The 21,042-nt window shown below is 43.3% G+C and overlaps 1 protein-coding gene across 2 annotated transcripts in view; it reads left to right on the top strand.

The window, feature by feature from the left end:
• Positions 1-21,042, top strand: part of GRIK4 (glutamate ionotropic receptor kainate type subunit 4) — a 364,998-nt gene that overhangs the window by 260,005 nt on the left and 83,951 nt on the right. For both annotated transcript variants that reach the window (XM_087970153.1, XM_087970154.1), the window contains exons 7-8: positions 2,527-2,580; positions 14,644-14,805. In XM_087970153.1, coding sequence (XP_087826279.1) covers positions 2,527-2,580; positions 14,644-14,805 — 216 coding nt within the window. The remainder of the gene's footprint in view (positions 1-2,526; positions 2,581-14,643; positions 14,806-21,042) is intronic.

Here is a 21,042-nt window from a genome sequence, read left to right as displayed (position 1 = left end):
GATATGATAGAACCTAGAAATTTAAAGGTCTCTACTGGTGGTACTGTGTTGCCTAGTATCGTAAGAGGTGGTAGTAGTCCTCAACGTCCAACCACAAATTCAGCCCAAAATTTCTCTGCCTGAGTGAAGCAGTTGTTCAGAAAGTTTGACCCCATTTGCCGACCTATTGTGCCCCCGTTGTGAAATGCAGCCCTGCAGTTTGCCCGGTTGTTAAGTGAATCCGGCTCCCCCATGGACTTTGCTTGTCATAAGGTCGCAAAAGGGGGAATCACGTGAGCCCCTTATGACACTGCAACTGTCATAAGTCCATGCCGTTGCCAAGCCTCCGAATTTTGATCACGTGACCGCCGGGATGCTGCAAAAAAATGGGAAAAACAGCTGTCCCTCGATTTTTTTTTAGTGACGTGGTAACTTTGAATGGTCACTAAATGAACTGTTGTAAATCGAGGACTACCTGTGTTCCAGTCTAGCCTGGAGATCTGCTCGTGTTCTTCCTGGGAATCAGAGAAAAGAGACCTGATGGGGACAGGCAGGGTATGTAAAAAAAAAAGAAGTCAAAAATAGCAGGGTGAGGAAACCGCAAGGAAAGTATGTCAAAATCCAGGGCTGATTCCATGACATCCTGAGGGTCCTTATTTTGGCTTTTTTTTTTTTTAAATCACACCTTGCAGGCCTCCCTGGGGATGTTTCCATCCAGTGTGCTCCTAGAATCCAGAAATTCTCCTGGTTTCTCTTTGCCTTCTCCTCATCTGCAACCTGCATCTGCAACTAACTGAAATGAAATACAATTATATTCAGAATTTGTCACTTCACTCCCAATGCCTGTGTTGGTGTGTGTGTGTAAGAGAGGAGAGAGCAAGGAGGGGGGGAGAGACAGAGATAGACAGACAGAGAGAAAGGGAGAGAAAGAGAGACAGAGAAAGAGAGTGAGAAAGAGAGAGAAAAAGAGAGAGAAAGGGAGAGAGCAAGAGGGAGGGAGAAAAAGAGAAAGGGAGAGAAAGGGAAAGGGAAAGATAGACAGAGACAAAGACAGAGAGGAAGAGAAAGAGATACAGAGACAGAGAGACAGAGACAAAGAGAGAGAGAGAGAGAAAGGGAGAGAAAGAAAGAAACAGGAAGAGAGAAAGAAAGAGACAGACAAAGAGAGAGAAAGGGAGAGAGGAAGAGGGAGGAAGAAAGAGAGAGGGAGAGAGAGGAAGAGAGAGGGAGAAAGAGATAGAGAGAGACAAAGAGAGACAAAGAGAGAGAGAGAAAGGGAGAGAAAGAGAGAAAGAGATAGAGAGACAGACAAAGAGAGAAAGAGACAAAGAGAGAGAGAGAAAGGGAGAGAAAGAAAGAAACAGACAGAGAGAAAGAAAGAGAGTCAGAGAGAGAGAGAGAGAGAGAGAGAGAGAGAAGGCAATCTTCATTTGCATTTGCAAATATGTTTTTAAGTGCAGCCCATTTGAAACTGTTGCCTGCGGTGGTGCAGAAGCGTGGAGGTTTCTTTCCCTTTCTTTCTTTCTTTCTTTCTTTCTTTCTTTCTTTCTTTCTTTCTTTCTTTCTTTCTTTCTTTCGTTCTTTCTTCCTTTTTCTTTTTAAAAAAGCCATCCAGGTGACAAACGGCTAAAGAGAGAACCAAAAGCCCTCAATTACAAACAATCTTTTGCTTCGGGATAGTTTCTATGGCTTCTCAGACTTCAAAACCGACAGTCCTGCTCCCATCCCAGGAGAAGTGAGCAGCTGCAAAATTGGAAAGTGGTGTTTGAAAGACTTGGGGGCCAGGGCAGGAAATGATCCTCACATTTGTTCTCCTTCCTAGCGTGTGCTTAGGGGGGAAAAAGGATGAGCTCTTTAGAGGAAGAATAGGAGGCAAGAGAGAGAGAGGGAGGGAGGGAAGGAGAGGGAGAGAGAAAGGGAGAGAAAGAAAGAGACAGACAAAGAGAGAGAGAGAAAGAGAAAGACACAGAGAGAAAGAGAGAAGAGAGAGAGAGAGAGAGAGAGAGAGAGAGAGAGAGAGAGAGAGAAAGAGAGAGGGAGAAAGAGAGAGAGAAAGGGAGAGAAAGAAAGAGACAGACAAAGAGAGACAGAGAGAGAAAGAGAAGAGAGAGAGACACACACAGAGAGAGAGAGAGAGAAAAGAGAGAGAGAGAGAGAATACTAATTAAATACTGACAGCTCTCTTCCCAGTCCCCTTCAAACCTCCTCCAAGCCAGTATAGATGTTCTTGGTTGCAATATTGTTTGAAGAAATTCACCCAACGTGGAAGGGCCAACATCAGAAAGAGGAGCCAACGGTAGAGTTGGTCATTAAGCCATTATCCTAGTATCCTGGGGACTGTTTTTGTTTTTTTTCCTGAGGGGTAAACCTTGTTGAAAATAGTGGAATTCAAGGGCAGAATTCCTGCTTTGCGGTCTGGGCTTCCCAACTCTTTCAGGGGTACCTGAGTTAGCTTCAAATTAGGAGGCATCGCAGACCAGAGCAGGAAGGATCTTGTCAGGCTGTGATTTAACCATGCTTTGATTTCTCATATCCTCTGCGTTACAGGCAGCTGAACTGGGAATGGTGTCAGCCTATTATACATACATCTTCACTAATCTGGTAAGTGTTTCCTTTCCTGTTCCCCCTCTAAAGCGCCTGATGGATGAAAATGGGTCTGTTCCAGTTGAGAGGATGTGGAGTTTGGCTCTTTCAGAAGAGAAGAGCAACCAAGAGGATTAGGGGACGGGAGGCGAAAACATATAAAGGACAGTTGCTGGAATTGGGTATGTCTAGTCTGATGAAGAGAAGGACTAGGGGAGACATGATAACAGTCTTCCAATATCTCAGGGGCTGCCCCAAAGAAGAGGGAGTCAAGCTACTCTCCAAAGCACCAGAAGGCAGGAAAAAGAAGCAATGGATGGAAACTCATCAAGGAGAGAAGCAACTTAGAACTAAGGATAAATTTTCTGAAAATGAGAACAATTAAACTTGCCTCCAGAAGTTGTGACTGCTCCAACATTGGAAGTTTTTAAGAAGCTGTTGGATAACCCTTTGTCTGAAGTGGTGTAGGGTTTCCTGCCTAGGCAGGGGGTTGGACTAGAAGACCTCCAAGGTACCTTCCAACTCTGTTATTCTAGACTATAAATAGAAGATGGCCTGCAGAGTTTGGATTTACACCCCACCCACCCCTCTTAAATATGGAGCGGCCGTAAAATACAGGGAGTCTTTGACTTACAACAAGTCAGTTAGTGACTGAAGTGACGACGGCACAGAAAAAGTGTGTTTTCCCCCATTTTACGACTTTGAATCCCTTCTGTTGTTAAATTAATAACTTGGTTGTTCAGTAAATCTGGCTTCCGCATAGATTTGGCTTGTCAGAAGGTCGGAAAAGGGGATCATGTGACCCCCCCCCCCGGGATGCTGCAATCGTCATCAATATGAGTCCGTTGTTGAGCATCCAAATGTAAATCGCATGTGTCAGGATTCCGGTAGTTACCCCCATTTAAATCATGTGTCTCGAGCCAAACTTCCAAAACTTCAAAAGAATTTATTGGGAGTTAACATGTCCGGCACTGCCTGGGTGTAACCGACTCTGAGACACATCATTCACTGTTACCCTTGACCCAGGTTTTCTCTCCACCCCCTGGGTGTATCGTAATTCATATTCTCCAATGGGACACATCCATAGCCCAGAGTCATCAATCATGTTCTCCAGTTAGATCTTTGAGCAGCAGAAACTTCACTCACCTAGTTATTATCTTTGAAAACATTTATGGCATGCACTTTCAGTTTGCAAGCTGCCACACTGCTTCCCTCTCCCTTTCTGTTGGCAACTCTAAAAAGACCAGAGAAATATTTTATGAGTTGGCTTTTGGCTGCCCTCACTTCATATAATTCATTGTCACCCTTGACCCTGGTTTTCCCCCCCACCTCTTGGGTCTATCGTAATTCATATTCTCCAATGGGACACACCCATCCATAGCCAAGAGTCATCAATCATGTTCTCCAGTTAGATCTTTGCTCAGCAGAAACTTCAGTCACCTAGTGACTATTTTTGAAAACATTTATGGAATGCACTTTCGGTTTGCAAGCTGCCGCACTGCTCCCCGCTCCCTTTCTGTTGGCAACTCTAAAAAGACCATAGAAATATTTTAGGAGTTGATAGCATGACCATGGGGAGGCTGTAATGGTCTTGAGTCTGAAAAATAGTCCTAAGTTGCTTTTTTCCCAGGGCCGTCGGAGCTTCAAATGCTTGCTAAATGAACTGTTGCACGTCGAGGGCTACCTGTATTCCAGGTAGAGGAACCGAGGGAGTTGGAAGGGCGGGAGAAAGCAGAGAACAACCACCTCCTGAAATCCTCCAAATGAGTTGTGGCACTTTTTTTTTTTTTTTTTGCTAATGCGGGTTTAGAGATAATGAATTCTCCGTTGCTTTGGATGCAAGCGGACCGATGAGGTGATTAATAAGAATTGCCTTCTAACCTTGGTGACGATCAGTTTCTATAATTTCAATGAATATTTATGTTGTGTGTGTGTCTGTCTGTCTGTGTGTCTGTGTTTGATCGAGAGTGTGATCGTGCTTGCAAAGAGGCAAACGGAGTATGCTCATTATTTGGGTGGAAGAGACAAGGAGGACGTTGCAATAATTTGAATTTAGGAGGCAGGAATGGATCAGCAACAGAGGTGGTATTCAGACAGTTCTGACCGGTGTCCTGGCGGACCAGTGGTGAAAATTTTGACTGGTTTGGAGAACCGGTCATGAAAATTTTGACTGGCCCCACCCACCCACCCACCCCTGCTCTTACCTCTCACCTCTCCTATATTCTGCTGTTTATTAGCTCAGATGATTCGTGTGGCAGATCACATTGCTGCGCCTGAGCTGAGCTAAAAAAAACCAGCACAGATCACCAGGGAAGGGCTGCCTCTGAGCCTTTCGAGCACGCGCGATCTGCGTGTTTGGTGTGTGCGTGCAATAGGTGCGCCTCCACAGCTCACCGGCCTTGATTCAGAGGACGGAGTTTGAGTGCTGCGCATGTGCCCCAAAGCAAGCTCCAAACTGGTAGGAGAAGTTTTTGAAGCACACCATTGATCAGCAAGAAGGAGAAGGCCTTCTTGGGAGGGTCTTAGGGTAGGAGGAGAAATTGAAGAGGGTCTATCACCAAAAGATCTGCTTTTACCCCTCCTCCCCCCCTCTGGTTTAGGTGGACTTCTAACATTTGAGGCTCTCTGTTCCTCGTCAGCTTTCTCACAATTGCTTCCTGTCTTTCAGGCCTGACTAAAGTGAATACATGAGGGAGTAGGGTACTACTCTAGGCTAATGTTTGTCAACCTTGGTGACTTTAAGATGTGTGGACTTCAACTCCCAGAATTCCCCCAGCTGGCAAATTCTGGGAATTGAAATCCACACAACTTAAAAGTTGCCAAGGTTGAAAAACGCCGCTACCCGTAATCCTTGACGTAACAAGCACAATGGAGTCTCAAATTTAGGTGGCTATGTGAGATAGTCATTGAGTGGGTTTTGCCTCATTTTGTGACCTGGACGAGCAGAAGGTGGGACCAGTAGACCTCCAAGATCCTGTCTAACTCTTATTATTCTATTCTGTTCTGTTCTGTTCTACTCTACTCTACTCTATTCTGAACATGGCTGGAACTTAGGTTTGTGCTAATCAAATTGTCATTCTTGGCTGGAAGCAAAGTACTTCTAATTTGTTGAGTTGCTGGTGGTACAAGGCAGAAGAACACTGTCACAGTGACTCCAAGGCTGTTCTCTTCCAGGACATGGCTCAGATTAGAAGCTGTGCTTCTCTATCACCAACAGCAGTGCACAACTTGATACAAACTTAATGTGTGTTTATTTGTTTTTGAATCGCATTAATAATGTCCAGGATTAACTTTATTGGGCCAAACTGTAGACCCTTGGTTAGAAATCTAATGTTATTGCAAGGACAGTTCTAAAATAGAGGCCTTAAACTTCTTCCTCTTGTGTATTGATTAATTTATCAAAATAATCTAATTCTCACCTCCATGCAGTCTTGACAGGGTTAATTAGGAAAGAAAAAGTAGCTGGATAGAAACGTGGACAGATGGAAGAGAGATTCATGGAAATTAAGCAATATTTAAATGTGGACAGGAGATGGGAGTGGAGCTATTTAAGCTAATAAATCTAGAGGGATTATCAAGTCACTAATGATCCCAATCAAGATCTATGGGGGGGACATGGGGGGAATGAGACATAAAATCAAGTTGACAGCAAACGGCAGGCCCACCTCAGTCAAAGGGCCCAGAGGAGCGAGGAGCGCAAAGGGGAGGAGACGCTGGCCATCCAAAAAGGGAGAGGCACTATTATAAATTTCAATTTAAGAATATGAAGATTGACATGGGAAAAGTCACAGTCATTCAAGGGGTCAGGAGGCCAGCGGCGTGCTTGTCATCTTGGGGAAACATTTTGGAGATCAGCTCTTTGCATTCGAAGTCGGAGGCAGAAGTTTCTCCAGATTCTTGACTCCGTTCCTCCACACACACCCCAACCCCAGTACTGGATGTCAATTAGACTTTATGGCTGCATTGTTGTGGGTTTTAGGGAAGGTGCCAGGCTAGCTGGCTGGCTGGCTTCCATAAAGATGGTGAGTCAGCCCTACTTTAAATCCTCCTAATTAGACAGCTCAGTGGAGAGAAAAACTCAGGCAACGAAAACAAGCATCGCTGGTGGAGAACGGGAGACCAAATCTCAGCGCCTGCTGGAAGATCAGAGCTGCCATGGAACCCCAGATGAATATTTATTTTTGATCGGTTTCCATCCTGCTTCCCCCCCCCCTCCTGGAATTCAGTGGGTCATGTGTAGCAGGCTGCCATTTTCTTCTCCTCACCACTTAAGGTGTGATGCCGGGAGAGAGAAATGGCCCAAGGTGAGCGTTCTGAGCTTCCATGGCTGGGGATGGATTTGAAGTTGGTACCGAGAGAGAATCTCTCTGGTAGCAAGAGAATATTTGGGGCTCAGGGTTGAACAGTGGGGGTCCTTGGTGCTCTCCAAGCTTGGCTGTTTTCTTGCAGGTGTTTCATTACCCAACAAGGTAACACCATCAGTGCTAGAAGGGAGTAGAGTTGGTGGAGTGGAGGAGGAAGAGAGGAGGAGGAAGAAGAGAAGTGGCATCCTTGGTTCTCTCTGAGCTTGGCTATTTTCGTGCAGATGTTTCATTACCCAACTAGGTAACCTCATCAGTGGCAAAAAGAAGTGGGGGTTGCAGAAAGGAGAGAAGGAGGAGGAGGAAGAAGAGGAGGAGGAGGAGAACAGTGGGTCCTTGGTGCTCTCTGAGCTTGGCTGTTTTCTTGCAGATGTTTCGTTACTCAACTAGGTAACGTCATCAGTACTAGAAGGAAGTAGGGTTTGTGAGGAGGAGGAGGCTGAAATGTAAGATGTCCATTATCTATGGCTCCATATGCAAAACAATTTGGTCAAAGATGCCATTATCCATTAGATACATCCATTCTGGTCCTTAGTCTTCTGTGATTTTGCCTCTTTTCTTGCAGACGTTTCATCACCCAACTAGATAATGTCATCAATGCTAGAAGGAAGTAGAGTTTGCAGAGAGGAGGAGGAGGAGGACTATGGTTTTCTCTGAGCTTGGCTCTTTTCTTGCAGACATTTCACTACCCAACTAGGTAACATCATCAATGCTAGAAGGAAGTACAGTTTGCTCTCTGTTTATATTTGAAGCAACGCGAGAACTGCAGGAGAACAAAAGCTAGAGATCTGCCTGGTCCCAGCTGCTCTCCATACAGTGGTTCCACCTCTACTTTCCCCAGAAATAACCCAGTGTTGAATTTCTTCAATTGTTGAGGCCAACTCTGAGAAAAGCTCAGAAGGAAATGAGCATAAGTGCATTGGATTTTCATAGGCAGTAATGAAGATTAATAGTCGTCAGATTTCGAAAACTCTGGCCTTCCACCTCCAGGATAACTGAATCCACTTCATCTCTGTAATTTGCTTTCTCCATATATTTGAAAGGGAGAATATGTTAATATCCTCCCTTTTAAATATACATATACTCTATTAATCTTCAAACAATTCTCCCTTTGTCTATTTCCACCTGTTGTTCCAGGGTTTTTGTTTTGAATTGTAGTTCTTGTGTTGTGTCTTGAAGTTTGAAACTGACTTTTGAAATCCCCAAAGTCCATGTATGTACTCTAACAACATGGTTAAGTTTATTAACCTGGCTGTCTATGGGCACCCTGATTAGACTCACCTATTACAGGTAATCCTCCACTTATAACTATTCATTTAGTGGCCTTTTGAAGTTACAACGGCAGTGAAACAAGTGTGATGACCCGTAGTCTCTCAAAATAACCCCAAACCCAAAACATATATTAAAGTCCGGTAAGGCCTTCAACTTAACTTCACTGTTTTATTAGGCACAGTTTAAAGTCACAAAAGTAAATAATGCGGCAAACAGAAAACCCAAACAAACCGCATTGAGGAGAGTTCCGAAGCAAGCCAAGATAATTAATCATAAACTCCAGGAAAATAACCGAGGAGAGTCCATGGGAAGAACGCCAGCAAAGATAAAGCTCTTTCAGAGTAAACACTAAACTTTGACTCCAGCAATTCTGATGGCGCAGTTACAAACTTATATACATAGCTCCCAGCTGCAAGCCACAAGGAGGATCATGGTAATCTCCTCTCGAGTAGACCTCGCTTTTCCCTGATCCTCTCCTCCCTGCGTGACCTAGGATGGATAGGGGATGGGCCTGGATCCTCCTCTGACTGCTCAGCCGGCCTCCGCCCTTCCCCAGCCTCCTCCACCACCTCTGGAGCCACACTCCCACTCCCTGTTGGCTGTTCCTCCTCTTCCTCAGAGTCAGTCTCCACCAGGGGCATGACAACAAGTGACCTTTCACACTTATGACCATTGTAGTATCCCCATGGTCACGTGATCAAAATTCGGATGCTTGGCCACTGACTCATGGTTATGATGGTTGTGTGAATGATCCGAGGCATGGCACAAAGGCAACACAATCAGACAATCAGTAGGAGTCCCTTTATTAGCTCCAAGTTTGCCCCCAGTGTCCTGGTTACCTTCTGGGCTGGAGAAAAACTCTCCCAGGAACAGCCTTGGGCTGCAGAGATTCAAGTCCAAAACATGATCAACAAAAACTGTAACTATAAGTCCAATCAAGGCAAGATGAGGTAATTAGTACGGCAGGGCAGGAGCAAGAATTCCAGAAATGAAGGAACGGTAGTAATTCAACATGGTTGGGAGGATGCCAGGAATGCAGATAACCAAAGTCAACACAAGATAAACTCACGTTTGTTCCCAGCAGTTGCTGCACTCAGCATGCATCTCTTTTAAACTCTCTTCCTTGTGGCTAATGAAGGGAATCAGGGCCCTTTCCTCCCCCATAAGCCACGCAACCCATGTTGCTCCCTTCTCCATTCCTCCCTGTGTGCCCTAGGATGAAGAGGGGGTGGGCCTGGGCCTTCCTCTGAACTCTTTCTCCCTTGTTCTACCTCTCTCCTGCTCTGCCCAACCGGACTTTTCTCTTCCCCAGCTCCCTCCAAATCCAATGGAGCCACTCTCCCACTCCCTGTCAGCTGTTTGTCTTCCTCCTCGGATTCAGACTCTGACAGGGACATGACAGGTTGCAGTGACCTGGTCGGGTCATGTAATCCTCTTTTGCGACCTTCTGATAAGCGAAGTCATGAGGAAACCAGATTCCCTCAACGACTGTGTATTAACTTCACAACCACAGTGGTTCACTTAACAACTGTGGCAAGACATATCATAAAATGGGGTGAAACCCATTACCGTCTTGCTTAGCAACAGAAATATTGGCCTCCATTCCCATCATAAGTCGAGAGCCACCGGGATAGCAGATTCTGATGCCAGATTGCTAGACTGCCAGATAACATTTAGAAAAAGATTTAACGAAACCGATTTAATCAAATTGATAATACTTCTGTGAGTCAACCCTGGACATGTTTGCATTTCTGGAACATTTGCAATGGACGCTATCCAAGGCAGGAATAATTGGAAAAAAAATTGTGCATGTACAGTAATGCATAAACTTCCACACACACACACACAAAAACCCAACCCCAAAACCCATCTATATCAAGGCAACTACGTTTTGGAAGGGGGAATTGATTTTTTTCAATTTTAAATTGCAGTTTATTCTGTGGTTATTGACATAGTTAATATGTTATAAGTAAGCCAATCCTTTTCTCTGTGTTTTTTTTAAAGTCATAAAGCACTTAGTGTAATCTAGTACAATTTAGGGAATAAATGGCAATGTTTTTCCAATGGCGTAAGAATGATAAATTGATTTAGCAGCTTAGTATTTATTTTATAGTAAGGGAAGGGCTTTGAATTCTGAAAGAGAAGGAAATGTATTTTCCAAAAGAAAGACAATTTCCTTTAGGAGAGTTGGTGGGAAGGGTGCCAATGGGGATCCATATTTGAAAGTAGATCCTTTTTCACAGCTTTGATGGATGGTGAAGATCGTCAACTACAGGCACTCCCCGACTTACAACAGTTCATTTAGTGACCATTCAAAGTTACATCGCTGGAAAAAGTGACTTATGACCGTTTTTTTCACACTGAAGACTATAGTGTCAACTCGTAAAGCATTCCTGGACTGCTCCTGAGCTCCCATAGGCAGGAGGGGGGAGGACCTCGGTTGCTATGACCACAAGCACATTCCATGCATTTCTTCCCCCAGATTGTATCCCAGGTTACCAGAGCAAGCCGGAGAGGCGTGTTTTCTACAGCCCACGAAAGTGCTCCAGTTGGAGAATGTGATTTATGACACACCCTGGGAGGAAGGGGGAACAAGGTCGTAGGTGGGGCAGTAAATTACATAGGGCAGAGCCGACTACACTTGAGAAAAGTGCCGAAGTGTTGCTCCTAATAAATCATTGGATTTATTTTGAAACATGGTTTGAGGGTCATGAATTAATTAGGGCGTCCATTGGAACCCTGACACATTGCAGAGTCCCCATGGCCACATGATGAAAATTTGAATGATGAGCAACTGGTTCATATTTATGACTGTTACAGGGGTCCAGGATCATGTGATCCCCTTTTCGATTCTAACATTTTTATTTGGTTATAAGATATTATAAAATATTTCTGATAAGCAAAATCAACAGGGAAGACAGATTCAATCAACCACCCTAACATACTAACTTATCAGCCACAGTGATTCACTTAACAACTGTTGCAGGAACAGTCGTAAAATGGGATGAAATTCACTTTAACAACTGTTTCACTTTGCAACAGAAATTTTGAGCTCCGTTGTGGAACTACCTGTACTGACAATATTGTATATTGTCCTCTGTCTAGATTAGTGTTTCTCATTCGTGGCAACTTTAAGGTGGGTGGATTTCAACTCCTGGAATTCCCTAGCCAGCATTGCTGGCTGGAGAATTCTGGGAGTTGAATATACATATATATTCAAATTCAACTCCCAGATTTCTCCAGCCAGCAATGCTATCTATCTATCTATCTATCTATCTATCTATCTATCTATCTATCTATCTATTCATTCATATCTATCTAATCTATCTATCTATCTATCTATCTATCTATCTATCTATCTATCTATCTATCTATTCATTCATATCTATCTAATCTATCTATGTACACACACACACACACATATTTTACCTTCCAGAAATCTCCAGCCAGCAATGCTGGCTAGGGAATTCTGGGAGTTCAAGTGCACATATTAACACACACACACACACACACACACACACACACACACACACATATGGAGAAAGGAGGGTTCATTGATTTTCTTTGGAATTCTTTTCCCCCTTAACTGAGATTAAGGAACATTCATTTTTGTTGGATGGGGAAACAGAAAATTTGCAGGGAAAAGAAACAGGAATAGTGTGCCATTCCAGAGTCGAGATATCATTTAATCTTCTTTGCTTCTCAAAATCTGCTGTGGGCGATTAAAAAAAAACCAACACAAAAATTAGAGAGAATGTTCGAGGATGCCAAGGGTTTTTGAGAGCATTATGACAGCAGCATCTGAATTCTCTCCTCCAGTCTCCCATTTTGGAATCTGCCCCCTCGTCAGATCATAAAATCCCTCATAAACGAGCACTTAAAGAATGATTAGAAGGATATTAATCAGCAGCAGAACTCTCTCCGTCCAATAAAGCTCTTGACGTAAATTGGTAAAGGGAATTGCACATGCAGCCAGGAAGACTTGCGAGAGAGATTTTTGATCTCGGATGAAATCAAGATGTGCCAATGAGTCAGGAGGACTTAGGTAATCCTCAAACTAGTAGATGAATGCTCAAAGACAAGCCAGCCTGGATTCCCTGTTTCCTTCCTCTCCAGACCTTGGAAAGGAGATAGCAGAGATGGTAAGCAGGCTGATAAAGAAACTCTTGAGGAACGCTAAACATATACAGCCAACAGATGGAAGGGGAGGAGCTGATGTAATAAATCACTGCTGGATCCAGGCTGCAATAAAAACCAAGAAGATATTCAAAGCGTTAAAAGAAACCCCATTTAGTGAACTCACTAAATGACAGAGGTTGGAGCTCCCTATCACAATTTCAACCCTGAGTTACAAATATTCTTCTTTGTTGATTCCTGCCACGATTTCCAAAAATTCTATACTTTACCCCTAATTGTTTGTATTTTATCATTATGATCATGATTTATCACTTGTTTCTTGTATGCACACTGGGAGTTTATGCATCGGAGACAAATTCCTTGTGTGTCTAATCACACTTGGCCAATAAAGAATTCTATTCTATTCTATTCTATTCTATTCTATTCTATTCTATTCTATTCTATTCTATTCTATTCTATTCTTCTGTTCTGTTCTATTCTATTCATTTCTATTCTGTTCTGTCTTCTATTCATTTCTATTCTGTTCTGTGTGCTCTATTCTATTCTATTTTCTATTCTATTCTATTATTATTCTATTCTACTTATTCTTCTATATTCTATTCTAATTTTATATATTCTCTATTCTATTCTATTTATTCTATTCTATTAGTTCTATTCTATTTATTCTATTTTACTTATTCTTCTATTCTGTTCTGTTCTATTTATTATCTATTCTCTTATATTCTACTTATTCTTCTTTATTCTATTCTGATTTTATATATTCTCTATTCTATTTTATTTATTCTATTCTATTTATTCTATTCTATTAGTTCTATTCTATTTATTCTATTTTACTTATTCTTCTATTCTGTTCTGTTCTATTTATTATCTATTCTCTTATATTCTACTTATTCTTCTATATTCTATTTTGATTTTATATATTCTCTATTCTATTTTATTTATTCTATTCTACTTATTCTACTCTGTTCTGTTCTGTTCTATTCTCTCTTCCCTTGTATTCTTATTCTTCTATATTCTATTTTGATTTTATATATTCTCTATTCTATTCTATTCTATTCTATTCTATTCTATTCTATTCTATTCTATTCTATTCTATTCTATTTTTATTCTATTCTATTCTATTCTATTCCATTCCATTCTTCTTGCTTTAAAACGCCTGACTGAAGTCTCCGCAACATACAATTTACAGGGCCCCTGATTTTTGATTTTAATCTTTTGTTTTCTTGTATGTAGGTGATTTCTCAGGATGCCAGCAATTCAAAGTCATTGAATTCAAAGTCATTTTGAATTGACTTTGAATTGCATTTCAAGCAATTCAAAGTCATTTTGTTTCTCGGCTGATTTTCTTTGTGAGGTTGTTACTTGGAGTTGTGTTTTTCTACTCGGATTCCTGGCTAGGCTCGAGAGAGCATTGTTTCCTCTCAGATTTGATTTTTTTTTTCTTGGTCCTCCAGCGCCTGTCTAGGGAGAAAGACAGATCGTGCTAGTTTGGCACAACTGTTGTCACACTCTTTGCATGGGAAATCCCTTCAGGCCGCAGCTCTCATTAGCCATCTGCCCTCATGCCACAAGTTGACAATGTGCTATGTGGAAATAAATAACCTGCCTGGGAAACCAAAGAACCGCATCATTCAAACCACCTCAATAATGCAGCCGCTAATTTTTGTGTTGCTTATCAATAATGCAATTCGGTCCCCCCCCCCCAAAAAAAATTATCCCCACTCAGGCCCCTGATTTAAGTTTGTCCATCACAGATAAGTTGTCAGTCGTTGCGTTTGTCTTTGCCAACCTGCTTAAAAGCTAGAATAATAGCTGCCATACCAAAATAAACATCAGAAAACCAGCATTACATTTCTGATTTACGAGGGGTAAAATTTCTGCCTTGACCCGGATCATAATTTATTTAATGGTTGTAACTGCTCATAGAAATGGTAGCTTTAATGCCTCCTTTGATCTGTGAAGGTCAGTCCCCGTTTGTGAAGTGAAGATGAGCCTTTATTTTATTTTATTTTTTATGGAGATAGAGGTTGGATTCTCCAGCGAGATTCATAAAGACAGAAGCTAAGACCTTCTCAGTTTTGATGTTACGCATGACTTCCTCCTGGTCATGTTTGGAACAGATGAGGATTTTGAATTCTTTTTTTTCCCCCAGAAATTTATAAATAAATAGTTGTTGACGTTTCTTGATGTTCCCTAGTTTTTACCAGTCTTTGCAGTTCGTGCAATGCCTTCCCTTCATATTTTTCCCCCTGTCGAATGACTGTTGAAGAACATACTAATTCTGCTTTTTTGATCCTTGGCTTCCTTGTAGGAATTTTCTCTCCAGCAACTGGACAGCCTTATGGACGATCGAGTGAACATCATGGGGTTTTCTATCTTCAACCAGTCCCACCCTTTCTTCCAGGAATTTGCAGAGAGTCTCAACCAGTCATGGTTAGAGAATTGTGACCATATTCCTTTTACTGGACCAGCAGTAAGTAAACCAATGCATCTGTCCTCGTCTCACTCCTTCCAGTGTAATGACGTCCTGTGTGGGAGAAAAGAAGGAGTAAGTGATTCAGTAATGGGGAAAAAGTGAAGATCTAAAATGTTATGAACCTCTCAACTCAGCCCACCTACATGGCTCACATTAGATGACAAAAATGAGAGCTGTGCTTCCTCGTTCTCTGTGGATTTCAAGTTGGAGATTTCAAGAGTAGGACCTTTGCTGTAGTGGCCATTCTTCTTTTCTCCTCTCCTCCCCTCCCCACTCTCCTCTCCTTCTCTCCTTCCCTCTCCCCTCTTCTCTTCTCTTGTTGCAAGCCTAAAGTAGTCCCCTAAATGTTTATGTTAACTTAGAGGATTGAGTATTTATGGGCCAATTAACTAGCTGCATATGAGCTGCTGGGATTTCTTTGGAGATATTCTGATTTCTCTCTGGATTATCTGTGCTTCAACTTTATGTCTCTGTGTCATGCTTAGGTGTTTCCTAAAAGTGTCTGATGGGACTTTTGGAGAAAGGGATAGTAGGCCACTTGGGTCTTTAGAAACGGAAACAGCGGGGTTCTTCTGCTCCATTAGCTTATAAAATGTTTTGATTAGTGGAAAGCAAACACATAAACTTTCATCCTCTTCAGACTTACAGGTTAGATTCAGATTAACAGAGTTTGAAGGGACCTTGTAGGTCATCTAGCCCAACCCTCCGCCCAAGCAGGAGTCCCTACTACATCATTTATGACAAATGGCAGTCCAGTCTCTTCTTGAAAACTTCCAGTGATGAAGCTCCCACAACTTCTGAAGGCAACTTCTGTTCCAACGGTTGATTGTTCTCACTGTCAGGAAATCTCTCCGTAGGTTGAAATCTCTCCTCTAGGTTGAATCAATCAGAATAGAGCTGGAAGGGACTTTGTAGGTCATCTAGCCCGACCCCCCACCCAAACAGGATACCCCACACCATTTCTGACAGACATCAGTCCAATATCTTCTTGAAAGCTTCCAGTAACGAAACTCCCACAACTTCTGAATAACAGAATAATAACAGAATAACAGAGTTGGAAGGGACCTTATAGGTCATCTAGTCCAACCTCCCCACCCAAGCAGGAGACCCTACACCATCCCCAACAAATGGCAGTCCAATCTCCCCTTGAAAGCCTCCAGTGATGAAGCTCCAACAACTTCCGAAGGCAACTTCTGTTCCACCGGTTGTTTGCTCTCATTGTCCGAAAACTTCTCCTTATTTCCAGGTTGAATCTCTCCTTGTTCATTCACCCATTATTCCTTGTCTGGACTTCACCTGACTTGTTTTGTTGGAAACCTCAAAATTGTCTGGTACAGAACCAAAGATATGTTTAATTGGCTATCTATCTTAGCTCCTCAAGTTGGAGACAGGAGGTTCTCGACTGAACCCAAGGTCTTCTGCATGCAGAAGATGTAGTTCTACTTCTCAGTTTGTGCTACCAGCCTTCAACTTGGATGTTCTTCAGATGTGTGGGCTTCAACCCCAGGATTCCATAACCATCTTAACCATTACTATGAATTCCGGGAATCCCACTTAACTGGAGGATGTCTACATTTGGGAAGTCTGCTCAAAAGTGATGGCCACGTTACAGAATAAGAGAATTTACAGAGTTGGAAGGGACCTTGGAGGTCTTGTAGTCCAAACCACTGCTCAAGCAGGAAACCCTATAGCAAAGGGTTGTCCAATCTTTTCTTAAAAACCTCCAGTGATGGAACAGCCACAACTTCTGGAGGCAAGGCGTCAACTATCAGAAAATTTCTCCTTAGTTCTAGGTTGCTTCTCTTCTTGATTAGTTTCCATCTGTTGCTTTTTCATCTGCAACATGGCACCATCCTTCTTGGCCATATGCCCTCCCTGAAGAACGTATCTCTTCCTTCCTCCTAAATTGGATTTCAATTAGTAGATCCTCACTGGGAATTTCTTTCTCTCTCTCTTGAAGCCTTTCAGATCACCTGGAAGGGATGACTTCTAAGTCTTTCCTAGAAAGGAAGAGGGAAATTGGGGGTGATGGTGGTGCACATGGCTTGTCTGGAAAGGTAGGAAGAGTGTAGCGTTGGCTCTTACACAAGGCTGGGGATGTGAATGCCTAAGTAGGCGCTCAATCTTCTCCCTTCCCCGATCGCGTGAAAGATCAGCCGGGCTCTTAAGAGGGTATATAATACGATGTGATTTGCATGGCGGTGTCCTCTGCCCTCAAATATCAGGAGCGGCTGGCACCAGACAGATTCGCTGCCCGGTGGCATGTTTTCCAACCTGCCATGGTTTTAACTGAGCTCAGATCCTTCTCTGTCTCTCTTCGTCCTTGTCCTCCCATTTTTCTCCCTCAATCCAGAGAAATGCATTGCCCTTTTTCTCTGCATACCAAGTACAATCACTCCATTGCTTAAATACCTCAGACGGAACGCAATATAAATAAAGCTTGTTCATAAAGCCAAAGAATTGTGACAGGCTGGAATGGAAAGGATCTCTCTCTCTCTCTCTCTCTCTCTCTCTCTCTCTCTCTCTCTCTCTCTCCCTCTCTCCCTCTCTCCCTCTCTCCCTCTCCCTCTCTCCCTCTCTCCCTCTCCCTCCCTCCCACCCTCCCTTCCTCTTTCCTTCTCTTTCTCTCTCTCTGTTTCTCTCTCTCTCCCTCTCCCTCCCTTCCTCCCTCTTTCCTTCTCTCTCTCTTCTCTCTCTCTCTTTCTCTCTCTCTCTCTCTCTCCCCTCTCTCTCCCCTCTCCCTTTTCCTTCTCTTTCTCTCTCTCTCTCCCTCTCCCTCCCTCCCTCCCTCTTTCCTTCTCTTTCTCTCTCTCTGTTTCTCTCTGTGTCTCTCTATTTCTCTGTCTGTCTCTCTCTATTTCTCTCCTCCCTCCCTCTTTCTTTCTTTCTCTTTCTTTCTCTTTCTCTCTCTCTCTCTCTGTGTGTGTGTGTGTGTTTCTCTCTGTGTCTCTATTTCTCTCCTCCCTCCTTCTTTCCCTCTTTCTTTTCTTTCTTTCTCTTTGTCTCTCTCTCTCTCTCTCTGCCTGTCTCTATTTCTCTCTCTATTTCTCTCCTCCCTCCCTCCCTCCCTCCCTCTTTCTCTCTGTTTCTCTCTCTGTCTCTCTATATCTCTCTATTTCTCTCTCTATTTCCTCCCTTTCTCTCTCCCCTCCCTCCTCCCCCTGGTCTGGCTTTTCTTGAGCTTTTTACCTGTGACAATTTTGCAGGTTTTCTTCTGTTTTTTTTTTTTTAAAAAAACATTATCCCAATTTAATGAGGCTAAAACTTTATCTTCGCAAAAGTTTGGTTTTACTACGTAGTCCTTTTTTTCTATTTTCTAGCATTTCCACAGATTTTCCCAGGTGTCACACAGAAATATGGGCGATGTGGTCTCAATGAGTTGTTGTTTTTTAGAACTTCCAGAAACCAAAGTAGTTTTGGGGGTTTGCAGAGATAATAGCATTGGGAGTGGGTGGGAAATCTGCTTTCTCCCCAAATCAGTTTTCTCTCAAAATTGTCCCCTTGCGGTTCCATTCCTGGGGGAATCCATATTTAGTATTAGGCACAAATCTAGGGAAAATTAGCTCTGGGGTGGGGAGACAAATAGCTTTACAAATAAAAAAAATTGAGCCTCTTGTCTTAACTTCAACTCCAATTTCCAAATTGCGAGGCAGTGCGATTGTTACCTCGTTTGTGGGGTAGCGTGCCGTTACATTCCTCTGCATAGAAACCATTGAGCTGTTTCAAAAACAGTTTAAATTATCTCAGTGGGTCCCCGAGGGATTGTTAAAATTCAAATTTTGAGCAAGGTGTGTGGAGAGCTTCTTCCCATTTTCTCCCCCCGGCTCTGCTTGATTCGCTGCCCCCTCCCCAAACTTTGCTGACTGCCAAAAATGCAATTTCTTTTCCTTGGCCTGACATTTCTGGCTGGTAACAGTTGCCAGCAGGTGAGGCTGGCTTCCAGAAGCTCTCCAAACCCCAGAGGTGTATAACAGAGTTGGAAGGGACTTTGAAGGTCTTCTAGTCCAGCCCCTTGCTCAAGTAGGAAACCCTATACAGCCACAATCCATCTTCAGTGTTTGCAGCGTGACTACTATTGTGAGACAACCCAGAGACACAACACAGCACACAGAGGCACTGTCTTTTAACAGTGGTTTATATACAAGACAGCTATATACATACATATACGTGGTAGGAAAATACCTGGCAAGCAATCAGTCTTCAATACTTTGCACGGAGAACTACAATGCAGATAGAATACAAAGTGGCAATTCCCTGCTGGCTCATCCTCATTGCATCAGCATTTGCAGCAGCCTTACAACAGCTGATCAACTATTAAATCTCAACACCTTAACATTCTGTTAATGACCCCATAATCCCTTGCAAGGTGGAGTCTGAGCAACTGAATGGAGCCAAGTGTTTACTGGCTGGGTGCCTTTCCTGTCGCCAATGCGGAGTTTTATTCAGTAGATATAATTTCATCGAGTCCAGAGAGAGAAATACCTGCCTCTACCTAGCATTGAACTCACAGCCTCCTGATTGTGAGGCGAGAGCTCTGCCCTCTAGGCCACTGCACCACTCCCATACAATCTCTTTGAAACATCATCTCCTTTTAACACCCCATAATCCCTTGCGGGTAGAGTCTGGGCAACTGAACGGAGCTAGCAGAATGTTTTCTGGCCGGATGCCCTTCCTGTCACCAATGCGGAGTTTTGTTCAGCAGGTACATTTTCATCACACCCAGAAAGAGAAATAGCTGCCTCTACCTAGGATCGAACTCACAGCCTCCTGATTGTGAGGCGAGAGCTCCGCTTCTAGGCCACCGCACCACTCCCTATACAGCCACAATGAAGCCCAACATTTCTGTTGTTGAGTAAGGCATTTGTTAAGTGAGTTTTGTCCCGTTTTGTTAAGTGAGTTTTGTCCCGTTTTATGACCTTTCTGGCCCCAGATGTGAAGTGAATCACCGCAGTTAGTAAGTTTAGTAACTTGGTTGTGAAGTGAGCCTGTCCTCCCCATTGACTTGTCAGAATGTTGCCAAATGGGGGGTGTGACCTTGGGACACGACAGCGGTCATAACCATGAACCAGTTGCCGAGCATCTGAATTTTGATCATGTGACCACAGGGATGCTTGCCAAGGTCATAACGGTGAAAAACGGTCCTAAGTCATTTTTGTCAGTGCCGTCGTAAGTTTGAATGGTCCCTAAATGAACTGCTGTAAGCCAGGAACTGCCAGTACCATTTCAGGCAAATAATTACCCAATATCTTTTTTTAAACCACAGACCTTATCAGGCTTGGAGAGCTGCCAGGCCAATAGCTTCCCAGTGCAACGCTGTACAAGAAAATGTTTGGCAAGGAGTCTCTGAGAGGCACGAACAAATCTTCACACTAATTAAACGAATTGATTGTCTCCTGCAAACCCCGCTCCCCTTTCGCTCCTCTTTATTCCCTGTGGGAGGGCCATTCACCGTCCACCTGTGCCTTTACTCCTGAGTCAACCCTTGTTCCTTAACTGTTCTCTTCTCCTGGCAGCTCTGCGCATGTGTGCATCTGGAACAGGCTCCAGCAGTTCTTCTGCCCCATTCAAAGGCAGCTGGTAACTGTCAGATGACCCTGCCCCCATCTCTCCCTTTGAGTGCAGAGCCCTCATCAGAGTCTTCCCCAGACTCCAGGACTGGCCCGTGTTCCTCCCCAACCTCCTCATTGTATGAGTCTGCAGCCAGTGCCACCGGTTGCTGGTGGGCCACAACAATCTTTGAACTTTGTGGAGAACATAAAATTACTCCAAAGAAGTGACCACCCACCTTTTGTGTGTTCTTGGGGAAAACTTTCCTTTCTCTCCTAAGCTCCTATCTATAGAGTTTTTTGTGTGGTGTTTCTGTGCAACGCAGATGCCAGGTGTTCGAGAATAATGGCAATGAAAGGAAGGAAATTCCTCCTTAATTCCAGGTTGCTTCTCTCCTTGGTTAGTTTCCATCCGTCGCTTCTTGTCCTGCCTTCAGGATGCTGGGTTTTACAAGGAGGTTTGTGACAGCTACAGAAATCGGGCTGAGAGATTGTGGAACTTTTTCCGCTGAAAATGTTAAGGTGTTCTTTCTTCCAAGCGTGGCTCCCTTGAATCATGCAGCCAGGAATGGAAACTCAAGGAAAAGCGCTGAAAATTACAGATGGCTAGGTTAGGTAATTAAAATTGTGGGTTGAAAACAGATGTTGGTAATTAATTGTTTCTTCTAATGTCAGAAATCCTGATTGT

This window comes from Notechis scutatus, chromosome 7 (assembly GCF_049901735.1).
Source record: "Notechis scutatus isolate UNSWTSFEM ecotype Mainland chromosome 7, rNotScu1.2, whole genome shotgun sequence".
NCBI classification, from domain to species: domain Eukaryota; kingdom Metazoa; phylum Chordata; class Lepidosauria; order Squamata; family Elapidae; genus Notechis; species Notechis scutatus.
The sequence above is the reverse complement of the archived record's forward strand: the minus strand, read 5'-3'. Positions and strand labels throughout refer to the sequence as shown.